The 13,503-nt window shown below is 39.1% G+C and overlaps 1 protein-coding gene across 8 annotated transcripts in view; it reads right to left on the bottom strand.

Annotated features, from left to right (window-relative positions):
• Positions 1-261: 261 nt before the first annotated feature.
• LOC135168204 (uncharacterized) overlaps positions 262-13,503 on the bottom strand; it is a 23,741-nt gene continuing 10,499 nt past the window's right edge. For 4 of the 8 annotated variants that reach the window (XM_064132166.1, XM_064132165.1, XM_064132172.1 and 1 more), the window contains 2 exons: positions 2,337-3,875; positions 262-1,524 (listed from right to left, as the gene is read on the bottom strand). In XM_064132166.1, coding sequence (XP_063988236.1) covers positions 1,191-1,524; positions 2,337-3,778 — 1,776 coding nt within the window. In that variant the 5' untranslated portion in view covers positions 3,779-3,875 and the 3' untranslated portion in view covers positions 262-1,190. The other 4 variants (XM_064132164.1, XM_064132171.1, XM_064132168.1 and 1 more) reach the window with 4 other exon arrangements.

The raw sequence follows: 13,503 nt of genomic DNA, 5'->3' as shown, positions 1-13,503 counted from the left end.
AGACGGTTTTAGCACGTAAAATCCGAAAGATCTTTGCGAATGAAGCCATAGCAACTCCCAGTACCTCGGGAAAACCGTCAAAGGGAAATTGGGGGTGGCAGGTGGGGGTGGAAGGTGAGGGAAAAGTCATTTCCAGTGGAGGTAATAAAGTCTAGTCGTGCACTATTAAAGTACATTCCGAGATGAAAAAAACAAGTGGGAAATTGCGTTTATATTAATATAGCATGGGATTTTTTTTTAATAAATTAACAGTCTGCAGTAAATAATATTGCGTTTCATATGCGTTTTATTGGATATCATAATAGTAACGAATTTTCGATTGAAAAATATAATGAGATAATACAAAATTCGAAAATACTCGACTTACATTATAATTAAGTTCGATGGATAGGGCTCAACAATATCTACATTAAAAAATTCAATTTCATTGATTTATTAGCGAACAATTGCAAAAAAAATGGGTGTCATATATACATAGAGGCACACATACAAAGAGGGTTTAAAAACCATTTAGAGACTTTTTGAACAAGTCCCAAAAAAATTAAATTTAAAATCGAATGTGTAAAATAGCTGCAAGCGATGAGAAAAATTTGCCTCAACTTAAATCGTGAAAATAAATATTTCATCCTCTTTATTCACCATTCATCGATAATTGAACATAACAAATAAAACAAAAAATTCGAACTGTACAATATGAATATAAAACAATAGTCGTATTAAAAGACGTACAAGTGCATTTCAATGTAGGCCTCACTCGATGAGTCTAATGGCACACGTTAATGTATGGGAAATTTTTCTTTTTTTACTAACAAAAAGCTAGCAGACGTCACAATGTACACAAGTAAGTGTGGCCTACAATAAAGAGCTATTCATGGTACAATGTGAATCGCCCTCTGTTCTGGACTTGAGTTGAGCATAACTGTTTTTCCAACCGTCCACTTCACGTACAATATTTTTTTTTTTATCTCACTCCAGTGTTATGTTCACACATTACTGTTCTTTATTTATATTTTACAACAGAGAACGATCGAGATTGACCATGAAAATGCAGTTGAAGTACTCTCGTCATTCCCCGGAATAAAAGAATTTATATTTAGACAATTTTTTTCCGGGGAACAAGGGAGGACAATTGAGCATTGAAAGTGATAAAAAAAATTTTTTTAATTTCTAAATTTTGTAGTAAACTCTTCCTAACTGGGTCCAAAAAATTTCAAGTCCTTCAGTGCCTTTGTAACACGCTCGACAAGCTTATCCTTGTATCGCCAAATCTTGGTATCCAATACACTGTTTTCACGGTACTGTTCACAAGTCTTCTTGAGTGATTTAACGCAGTCTGCACGATAATGCTGCAACTGGGCGTCCTGGGTATCGATTGGATAACTGGTACATCCAGACCCGAGACAAGCCAATGGAAAATGATTATGTAGCGTAACAACGCGCTCTGTATTGTGAAAACACTTGATGTACTGATTGGGTTTCGTGTAATTCTTGGATCTGTAGACATGCTGAAGCATGTGCATGTACCTGTCACAGATTTAAAAAAAAGTATAACAAGTGGAGAATTGCTATCGTGTTGTGGGTCGTTTATACCGTTTTATTCAATTTCAAGATATTTCTTCTTTCATCAGTTGCTGGTTTTTAATGCACTCTGGTATCTGATGGAATTTTAAACATGAAATTGTGTGGAGAAGTCGTAAAACGAAGTGAATTGAATTATCAACTTCATTTTCCGGTGGATATTTAAAAAATGAGAAAAAGTAGGGGAACTTTTGTTGTACAATTTTTTAGGAAAAAATGAGTTGTGGAAAAAATTATTCGGAAAAATTCTTCCATTTCTCAGGAGTTTTGAGATATTTATCGAAAAGAAGTGGGGATGAGGCTTGTAGTGAAGTGGTGAAAGGAGGTAAACGTATTTTGATTAGGATCAGTTGTCGGTGAATATCTCGTACAAAAAAGAAAATAACAAATTATTTCAAGAAATTTTTTCAGCTCAACAAAAAATCCTGAGGAAAATTTCGCTCTAAATAACGAAAAAATCCAATACCATCGATTAATTAACTAAAAATCCCCTGAACAACTGCAATATTCCTCATAAAAAATGCCCAACTAAAATATGAATGCCTCCACCTCTTCCCTTCGAGTGCAAAAAATACCAGATGAAAGTACTCGTGATAAAAGCAACAAGACCTTTGTAAAACAGATGTTGGAATATCCTGTTTGACATAAATTATTCATACCCGGCTTTCCTACGCGATGACGAATGCTTGGAAATGATAAAAAAAACTAGAAAAAAAAATGCGAATGCAAAGAGTGAGTATAAACGACTTTTAGCTCACCTCGGCACGTGGTCGAAGTATTCGTGCGAATGTAGAAGGTCATCGAGAAAGTAGACATTTCTAACGTTGTACGAGGCACGAGTCTCATTGCGTATTTTAAGTGCCTTCGGTACAACTCGTCTCATGAGCTCACTCCATGTTGTATCGTTAGCCGGCATTATAACTTCATCAATATCGAGTAGAGCAATGTAATCATACTCGTACATGTGTTTGTACAAACAATCGTTGTAGGGTATGAGTTCATTCTGCCTCTTGTGATTGGTCTTTTTGGTGAGATACAAGTGTTGAAATGCTGGTACATTTGGCTGTCCACCAGGCAATGTCAATGGAGTCACCTCGATTTTCCCCAACTCCTGATAATAATCGAGGACTTTTGTGATGTTGGGATGGACTTGAAGCTGATAGAAGTAAATCTTATCAGCTCCAAGAATCCCAATCAGCTCGATCCACTCGATTAAACGAACTGAGAGGTCCTCGTGGAGGAAATCCAGTCCCTTGACACAAACAGCAAATTCCTTTTTGACTTTTGGTTTGTTGTAGATGACTCGTAGATTATTTCGTGCTGTATCGCAGGGCTTCTCGACGATGGAGACCGAGGCTGGTGGATCCTTGTCTGAATGGGATTTTGGTATTTTACATGCTATCACATAAGGCTGATAGATTCCCTGCTTGTAATTACCCCATTTGGGGTACCATATGTACTTGTACTCAAATACATCGACTATTTTAGGATCTCTCTCTCCTTTGTACCACAGCTGGCAGTAGGTCTTGACCTTGGGATCGATTCGATTTATCATACCGACGAGACGAACAGCCGGACCAATTCGAGATAGACTTCGATTATCGTAGTAGGCACCGTAAAGTTGAAATGTACCATTCGATGATTCCATTGTTTGCCAGTAAATGTTGTTAAATTCAAGGTCAAATATGTCAGGAAATTTGGGTGCACAGCCGCCATTTTTTGGAGGCACTGGCTTCTTCAGGGTGTTACTCTTCATCCAATAGGCCAGGGGTAAGTTTGGTGATTTTTTTTCAATCTCGTTGACGATTTCTTCGTCAGTTTTTGGTGGTCGTTTGTCGAGAAGTGGTTCACGGTCGTCAGGATAATTTTTCAACCCCTGAATGTTAATTCTGTTTGCTATGTATCCATCAGCATCAACTGGTGTACGTTTCTCATTGTTATATACCGATAATTCATGTATCCCAGGGGTATCACGGTGTACAGACGTTAGTGGTGATGGTGGCGCCTGTTCCAGTGAATGTTCCCAAACACCTGCTGTCGGATAGACCTCGTCCATCGTCGGTGAATCATGCTCCTGTAGTACCTCATTCTCGACTCGGCGAAATTGCAGTGCACCAATCATTACGAGGCCCCAAATGAATACGAATACTAGACCACGTCGGGCACATCTGGAGCCACCAGACAGGAAACTCTGGAGCATTCTGAATGTGCCGATAGTGGTGGGATGGTTTTTCTCGTTGGATTATTCTTTTTTTTTTTCTGTTTTACTTTGTTTCAAATTGGATGGTTGTCGATTTCTGCAAGGAGAGAGATGAAAAAATTGGTGAAAAAAAGTCGCTGGGGGAAAAAGAATGAATTCAGAAGTTTTTCAATTGGGTGAGGAAGAGGAGGTGGGAGAAATGACAATGGGGGATTGAAAACAAATATATAATCAGGAATGGGTAATTAATTTCAGGGGGAGATGGCGGCGGTTCATTGGGGCAGTTGAGGAGGAAAATGGAGGAGATATTGGAATGAATAATTAATTTTTCCCAATTTTAATTGATCAGTTGGATAGTGTTTTCTTTCTTCTCGAAGCTGTTCTCGTTTTTGTGGTAATTAAATCATTTTCATTAAAGGTATAGAATAGTCTTGAGATTGAGAGGCGATAATTTTTGTTAAATATTTCATACTCAATAACGAAGTGGTAGGATAACGTAAATAATAATTAACTTATTCCCAAAATTCCAGGCACACCAGAATTTTGATTCCACATTTTCCAGTAAAAAAATCCCTAAAAAGTTTTTAAGAAAATTGTTCGATCGCTTTCCGATTTTCCAACATTTACATAAAAACCAAGACTACAGATAAATTAACTCAACTCGTTCTACCACTTCGCCAGACTTGATTACTAATTACGAGGAAAGTATTAACTCAATTGAAGTCAGTTTAGCGGTAGCAGCTGATAAAATGTCTTCTCTTGCTGAAATTTACACTCCCCATCGATACCACTAATTATTTAATACCAAAAAACCTTAAAAAAACAGTCGTAAGCCCGAAAACTCCACAAAGTGGAATAAATTAATTCGTTAGTTGCACCAGTGCAAAATAAATACCATAAAATCTACAAAAAAATAAATAATCTCCGATTTTTCAGTTGACTCGAGGTGAAACGGGTCCTGGGGAGAATCTGCGCGTGGAAACCGGTTACAAAAGTTTTTCATCGCCAGTTACTTCCCTCCCACCTTTTTATACTCCCCTGAGGCCCTCACTGATGCCCCATCCCGGGTCAGATATAGTCTAACTACACCGTCTTGATATCCCTCAATTTTTTTTCCTCCTCTTCTCTTGAGAGAGCCCACCCCAAAGTAACCAGTTATATATTATAACGTTATAGAACTACGATGGACGAGCACGAGCGTTCGACTAATCCAATTGCCATCGTCAACTAAAACTTTCTCGTACAAACCCCCCATTGGAAACAGTTACTAGCCAACGCAGGAGAGAGACTATTCCACCACCTTATAACCATCCTCAGTTCATTCTCTTCATCTTCTTTCTGCCCCCCCTCCTTCCCACCCACCCCCACTCGCGTTTTTTCAAATGGATTGCCACTTAATTGCTCCAGTTGCGGCAACATTGCCCAGCTTTTTCGCGCACACCATCTAATCAAGTTGTGCCTCCAACCCAAAGGCACTTTTAATGTCTTCGGTTAAAAGTGATGAAGGATTTTCACCAGCGACATCACCAGGAGCACATGTACAGCAAAATATTCACAAGTTTGTGAGTACAACAGGGGGAAAATTGTCAGTGATATCGCAGCTTCGTTGTACCTTAATTTTGTTAGTAATTAGGAGGAAAATGTAGGAATTGAGTTGATTAAATTGTTTTTTTTTTTCTCGTGATTCGTAATGGGAATTAAATTTGCTAATGAACGCCGGGAAAAAGAGGGGTTTTAATCAAGATTTTTGTGGGGGGAGAGGAGACTCGTTTTATTTATCGAAGTTAATAATTCAGTTGTTGTTTAGACGTTTGAGTGATCAGAAATAATTTATTGAAGAATGCAAAATGATTTTCAAAATTATTAGAGAAAAACAAATCTGATTAATTAATTGTGATTATGAATCACCCAATTAGCAGGTTAGGTTTTTTTTTAATCTCGAGGCAAGCGGTGAAGGTAATGTTTTTTAAACGTTACGATTTCCTGAAATGTAAAAAAAATTCTCGCCATAAGAATTTAGTGTCAAAGACTGGCACAAAAACTTCAGAAGAAAAATCTTCAAACGCTCCGGGATTGCGTCAGCTTTTTTTTATTTTAAGAACCGTTTTTATAACTCAGATGATGTATTTTTCCCTGGAGAGATACGGAATCGTAAATTAATCCCTCTCGAAGGATATTTTTTTTGGGATTTAAGGGATGGGCCACAGGATAAGTATAATATTTCACTGAATATTCAATCACTCACGGATTAAATCCAGTTCCCATCAAAGGAGGAACATTCAATTTCTCACTGAGACATTTCAAATCCATAATCAGTGGATTAAATTACCAGGAGAATCGTCCGGGTTATTCAGGTGGGGCAAAACAGGTGCTCCTTACTTAACCTTCGATCTCGTGATGCAGTAAAACCAGAATTTCTATTTCCATTTATGTGTGCAGTCGGTGTTACAATTTCACATTCATAAATTTAGGACAACTAAACCGGTAATTTAAGGTACAATTTTATCGGTGATGATTGATAAGAAAATATTTACAAATCCCGGGGGAATAAATTGCGGCTGATTAATTCCCAGTAAACACAAGGACAAGTTTATTGAATTTATGAATCACCAAAACTAGTTGAAGTGACGGCAGTTGTTTTTATTCTGTGGCGGATACGAGGCAATCGAAATGCCAGTGTCAATTACTCAGATTTTGAGGCAATAAAAAGCCTAAATCAGTGCCAAGATCGTAAACTGTGAGGGACAAAAAAGTTAAGGCTTTTTTGTTCCTGACATCAGTCAATAGGTTTTTTTTCCAGAAGCAATTTACCAGTACACTTAATAATACTGGTTGGGAAAATTGAAATTTCATGGGCAGTTGACTGCTAATTTCCAGGAAAGTGACATTCAATTTAACGTAAATAGATATTTCCGATGAGCGATGATTGATCCCTTGACCGAATTTCCGAAATTTCCGACGATTTTTTGACTGTAATTACTCCTGCAATCTCCGCCGAAACGACTCACACGAGTGGAAACTCCCGAAAAATTTATCGTCCAACCACTGTTGTCACTAAACTAAAATTAAATTTTCCAATTTCAAAATTCCCAAAAAAAAAATCAAAAATCCCCAAAAACACTCCGATAAATTCGCTCCAAAAAATTCCCCAATAACCCCCAAAAAAATCAATTACTTCCATTAGCCTTCCGCCACCTTCTGTCCTCCACATCATCCCCCTCACCCCCTGCAACAATATTCACCGACCATTCTACCATAAAAAATCCATCGAGTTTGTTACCAAGCGAGAGGTGAGAGTCGATAGTCCCGGCAAAACCGGCCGAACGTCACGCACATCGTTCCCCCATCGGTTGCATAAAAAAATCAAATTAAAAAATCCCCCTAATTTTCCCCAGCCCATAAACCCCCAATTGTCCATCGCCCACACACCCACTCCCCAGGGGAAAGTTCCTGCAATCGCGTCAGCGATCAAGGAAACATTCCCATACGGAAGTCCCAGATAATGCCCCAATTAATCATCCCTCCCCTTCCCCAACCACCCACCACTCCCCCCCCCCTCACCTCCTACCCCCCTCACCATCACAAAAAAACCCTCAAAAATGTCTCATCAAGACTTACGTCCGGGACACTGGCCAGACGTCTTGTCCCCACGTCCGTCAGTCGACAAATCCATGTGCGTGACACGAGTTCATTCGACTAAAATCGATCTCCAACGATCCCAAGATCTCGACTCTACTCGAATAAATTCCTCTCATCCGCCCCCTATTGCGTCCACACAACTTTTATTTCCCTTTTCTCTCTCTCTCCAAAAACTTCCAACACTGAAACTACATCACCATTCACTTGCACTAGAGTTCAACGATGATAATAAGAATTGTTCTGCCCTGTGCAGTGTTATCTCTTTTTGTTTCTACTCTTGAAGAATAAAAAAAAAAATTTCCTCCACCGGTGGATCTCTCTCTTCGCCCCGGGTTCAGACGGAACACGCGGTGCACAGGCGCAACTTCGAACAAGTTTACATCTCCTCTGGATAGTGTGCGCCCGTGAGGCGTCTCTCCACCAGCAGTTGTTGCTGTGACTCGGGTATCGAGAGAGGGAAAAAGCGTGTTGTATTTGGTGGACAAGAGGGGGTGGGGTGGGGGGGAGGAGGGTGAGAAGTGCGAGAGAGAAGAGAAAACGAGTGGATGAGGTTTGAGAGAGCAAAGTTGGAGACGACGACGAATCCCTTCTGTCTGGTCTCATCTTTCTCTCTCTGATTCCCCTTCCGACGATTCTCTTCATCTCACGGACCACTTACTCTCTCTCTCTCTCTCTTTCTTTCTTTCTCTCTCTCTCTCTCTCTCTCTCTCTCTCTCTCTCTCTCTCTCTCTCTCTCTCTCTCTGTCGGGCCCATTCCATCTCCCCAGTTTGTCTTTATTCCGAAAATGCATCCAACGGGGGAAGGCCATCAGACGATTTCTCAGTAGAACAGAAACGCAGACCAGAAGAGATCTACGATGATGGCCTCAGCATGATGTGGTGCTACTGAAGGAGACGATTTTCCACTTCTCGTTCGTTCCCCTTCTCCCAACAGTTTAGGTCTGTCCTTGTTCATCGTTTAATCACGTTATACACTCACCCATATTGCCCACGGTTTACAGTGTACATGGACACCACTACATGAGTGCTGGCCTCATCTTGAACACGCGTAGACCGAGACCGGATGCAAATACCAAAGATGAAATTGACTTTCTTCAGTTTACGATATTCAATCGATTTCCATTTTAAATGTGTCCAGTTTGAACTTTTCCTTCGTTTTGGAGTCGACTAGATCTATTTGTGGGTAATCCTACGGTTGTCACTTTTGAATTAAAGAGTGGAATTGAAAATGCATGTTGAATTGGAAATTGATGGTTTCTTTTTTCTTGTGATTTGCTGGATTTTTTGTTGTTGGGGAAAGTTGAAGGACAATTTTTGGAGTTTAGGGAGGAAATACTCGAGAGTCCGTTGGGTTTTACTCCGATTTTCGGCTGATAAATTCGTATTTTTATCTTTTTTAAATTCAATATTAATATTCGCCGGAGCTGTGATAGGATGTGATATCAATGAATCATAAAAAACATTGATGAAACTAAATTGAATAATTTTTTTTATCCACGAAAAACGAATGGATAGAAACGTAAAGGAGCAAAGGCTTGTTGAATTCAAAGGCAAACTCATCAATTTATTCCCCTTCTGCACTTGTTAATTAATCCCATAATATCCCAGGAGCTCAATAGCTCCAAAAATCAACAGAAGGCTCGACATCCCCCAAGACCCACCCAACACCAAAAAAAACTCCCCAGTGCGTAATTCTTTCAAGCAAAAATTCTTCCTTCAAACACTTCCCCCAAGGCTATTATTTCCAGGTGATTTAGGCTCCCCGCATTGCCATTACATTCCCCAACAATATAGAACCACTCCCTTATCAATGATCCATTAAATCATTCATGATTACTTTTTCGTTTAAAAATAAACAGTCGCTAACGGCTGCTCCTGCAGTTGTCGTTGAAAATTGCCTGAGGGTGTGTTAAATAATTTTTCCAACTGATGATCATCCGCAAAGTTTCAGTAAAATATTCCAAAGATTTTATCAATTGCGATTCTCTAAATAATTTTATTCCACTAAATAACATATCTACAAACTCCAAAGGCTCATTTACCCCAATTATGGACACTAATTATCACACGAAGAGAAAAATCACAATTTTTATTGTGTAATTCCGATTACAATTACTGTGTTGCTCCAGAAAAATTACTGTGCCTCATAGGAAATTTCTCAATCCCAATGAGTTATCGAAAAATTGTTAATTATTATGGAAATGTAAATAGTAAATTATTATCGATAAATTATTAAAAAATGAAGGAAGGCCCACTAAACTAAACTGACCTTGACATCAAATTTAAAATATCTCCATCAATTTCTCAGAGATCTCAAATTTTTTAATTGAACCTCAAATAAAAAATGCTAAACCTTCAAATTTTATAGTGCTATCATTAATTACAAATTTAATTACCAAATTTACGGTATTGATAGAAATTTTTACTTGTGCCAATCCCCCTCCCCCCCCTCTCACCCCCTACACAATAATTTTTCACCGACTGTTCTGTCCATCCACCGAATCCCCCGAAATCACCGATAATCCACAAATCGACAGTGGTAATTACCCTCCCTCATTAATCCCCTCAATCAATATTTCCTAATGCCTAATGGTTAACAGATGCTCCTGCACTTGTTGAAAATTGAATCCATTTTATCTGGATGACAACGGATGACTAAAAACCGATGGAAAAGCGTTGATGATCGGAGTGATTAGCCGACGTGACCGTTGAAAAATCACCGAAGCGATCAATTGAATCATGAGAGTGACAATAAATAATAAAAGGAGAGAGTGGATTTCACTCCGTGGGTGGGAGGGGGGCTGGGAGGACAGAAGAATTCCCAGTCGGTGTTTACGAAAGCCCGGAAAGCCTCTGGCATAGCGATGTATACAGTACTCACGATCGTAAATCACTAATGCATCTGTCGAAGGTTAAAATTGGCACACACAGAGGCCAATGTACACGTAGGTCAGACGGTTGCATACTGTGAAAGCCCGTCAGCGGGTTAGACCCTTCAAAGCCGATGGTTTGACGGAGTGAACAGAGGGGGTGAGGGAGGGGGGGGATGAAAAAAAAACGATTGAAACAGGAGAGAGACAGGAGAGAAATAAGAAAGACGAAAAAAAAAAAAAAAACCTGGTCCGTGGGGAGAAGACCTCGGTTTAAAGTTGAAGAGGCAAAAGGTCAGATGTTTCCGCAACTTCAAAGCGACTCGGTGAATACTGAAGAATTGAAAAAGCATTTTTATAAAAATGATGAAAAGGTTCTACTCAGGAATAATAAAAAAAGGCGACCGACTGGAAGATGGGGTGAGGGGTAGGAGGAGGGGGGGGGGCAATTGGGCCTGATAGACGTGACAACGTAATTGCGGGTAAATGAGGTATCAACTGGCCACGATTGGCACAAGTTGAGTTTAGTTGGACGGGATTGCGGGTGAGGTATTGTTATTAATTCAGTTTCATTATGTGGTGGAGTGAAGAGTGACACAAAAACATTGCGGTATTGTTGAGGAATTGTTCACGGACTGGGGAACAATTCGTTATTTGCGGGTACGGAGATCAAATGGACTTTTTTGCGTATTTATTTCCTTATTGGGAGGAGAAAACGAGGAGTTTCGAGGGGTAAATGGGATTTGTGGGGGTGAGAATTGATTGAGGGGTATTGGGAGCTGGGGAATTGATTGGAAAAGGATATGTCGTTAAGTGAAATTTTGTAATGGAAGATTTTTGGGTATTTTTGCAGTTTGCGATTTTTTTTTTTTGATGGAGAATTTCATGAAGAGAAATATTTTGGGTTGAACCACTTGAAATTTGTAATTGATTGATGATTGAGGTTTTTTTGGGGGGATTTGCAATTTTTGGCGACTGGAGATCTTCGAAAAATGTTGGGGAACGTTATGGAGAGGTCCTGGGGAAAGCTTTCAATTAATTTTGTTGAGTCATCGGCAGATCTTTGATCGAGGGAAATTTTCAATAGCTAATTTTTTAAGGCTGTCACCTCGAGAATTACCCACAAACAGAACATTGTCATTACCCTGGAAAGCCGCTAGTTTTCGAGACAGACTCATAATTATCGAAGACCTGTAATTATCACTCGGCCACTGGATTCATCTCCCTGTCCGTCATTCTCCTGTGGCTATTGCTCAATGGCGATTGCCTTCACTGTTCGAATTTCACTGAAATTTTCATGCTGGCATTCCAATTTCCCATTAATCATAAATTCCTGAACACGTTCCGCCAATTTTTCCCCCTCTTCCGTTCAATTTTCCACCAAAAACTGAATAATTAAATTACAAAAAAATGACTGGTAAATTTTCGAGGATGAAAAGTCCTCAAACGAAGACCTGAAGACCTTCCTGGTGACAAATTCTTCAGAAACACTTTAATTTTCAAAAATCTTTCGATTAAAAAATCCAACGACTTCCAAAAGATATTTCAAAAACCCCTCGAGAAGATTTCTATATTTTTCTTCATAATTATCAAAGACATTTAATTATCCGTCATCGACCGAGACCATCTGTTGTCCACAATACTCCCGTGCTCATTGCTCAACGACAATTACCTCCATTACGCAATAATTCTTCAATATTTTCAACGTCAGTGCACACAATAAAGTCCCGATAAAAAATAAATAATGAATTTATTAAATTCCAAGGCACATAATCTCCCTGAAAAATCAATGCATTATTCATCACTACTTAGTCACAATTATCAGTGTCTCTTCGACGCACCTTCTGTGGATGTCATGGCAATCCTGTGTACTAAAGTTGACACGTAAAAGAGGATGACCGCAAATTGTCGGTGTCTGTATCCTTGAAGGTGGTTACAATGGCCTAATGCTATTTTCAACCAGCGAGTGGTTACACGACCAGCTGATTCGAATTGTTAATCCTGATGAACTGAACGGAAACCAGTCGCACAGACGGGGACTGTTAATTAATGAACAGGCGCATCCAAGTGTACCATCAGTTGAGTTCGCCTCCTAGGATTTTCCCCGAACAATTAACGCATTTCCCTGGTGTGCAGTCGGGCATTGCCGACATTGGGCCGAGGTTTGGCCGATAGTTGGCGGAATGTTGGCCGACTGTTGGCCATTGCTCATGGTCTACCAAAGCTGTTTTACTCACGGATTAAAATTCAAAAAAGTAATAAAACCGTGAAAACTTGAATCAAACGTTGATGCTTAATCCACCTTAATTCTCGTGGCGGAATATATTTTTGCGTTTTTTTTTTTCATTTTCACGCTTTCAATTTTTTTTTTTGGTAAAGGGCTTTACCGTGGGATTAAGGATTCCGTTGTTAATTCACGCGTTACGTTCGCGGATTTCATTTTTACTTTCTTTATTACTCCCTTTCTTCTGCGGACGAAAAATTTATTGTTTTCATTGTGGCCACCGGTGAAAGAGACGTGACAATAAAGAGAGGGCTTGCGGGAGATTGTGTTGTGGGTTGAATGCAATTTCTTGATTTTAATCGTTTGCGGGGTACATTGCACGGTGAGACAGTGAATTACGATAGAATGGTGAGGAAAAGTTGGAAATTTCAGGGATTGGGTTGTCAGATTCAGACGATTTTTATTTCGGTGATGCGAGGACGGGAAGAAATTGGAATTTTTTGGGGAATTTAAAGGTTAATTCTAAAAATTCTGTTAAGCTATTTAATTAATTAATTAATTAGTTAAATCATTACTGGATCTTGTAGTTGCACAATAAATTGTGAATTTTGATTTTCCTGAAAATTTGTTAAAAGTCTGAGTTAAAATGGAATTTGCAGTAAAATTATTTCCAATTTTTGGGGGAAAATTATTTCCAAAGAATTGAGAAAAAATTGGCGATTTTTTTTTTTAATTTCTATCAATAATTGCGCAGTTACTCGAAAATTCTCTTGAATTTTCAGTCAATTGGATATGCGGGAATATATTTACTTCTTCTGCAAATTCACGGTTTCGATTTCCGAGTAACGTTAGACCTATCGATAAATAAAATCTCCATCAAAAACTTGCTGGGCGTTAAAAGCCTCGATCCAAATATTAATCACACTGCACCATCGCAAAAAAACATCAACCACTTCACCCATAATTGCAAGGGAAAGTCACCAAGGTCTCAC

Source organism: Diachasmimorpha longicaudata, chromosome 12 (genome assembly GCF_034640455.1).
Source record: "Diachasmimorpha longicaudata isolate KC_UGA_2023 chromosome 12, iyDiaLong2, whole genome shotgun sequence".
Taxonomy (NCBI): domain Eukaryota; kingdom Metazoa; phylum Arthropoda; class Insecta; order Hymenoptera; family Braconidae; genus Diachasmimorpha; species Diachasmimorpha longicaudata.
The sequence above is the reverse complement of the archived record's forward strand: the minus strand, read 5'-3'. Positions and strand labels throughout refer to the sequence as shown.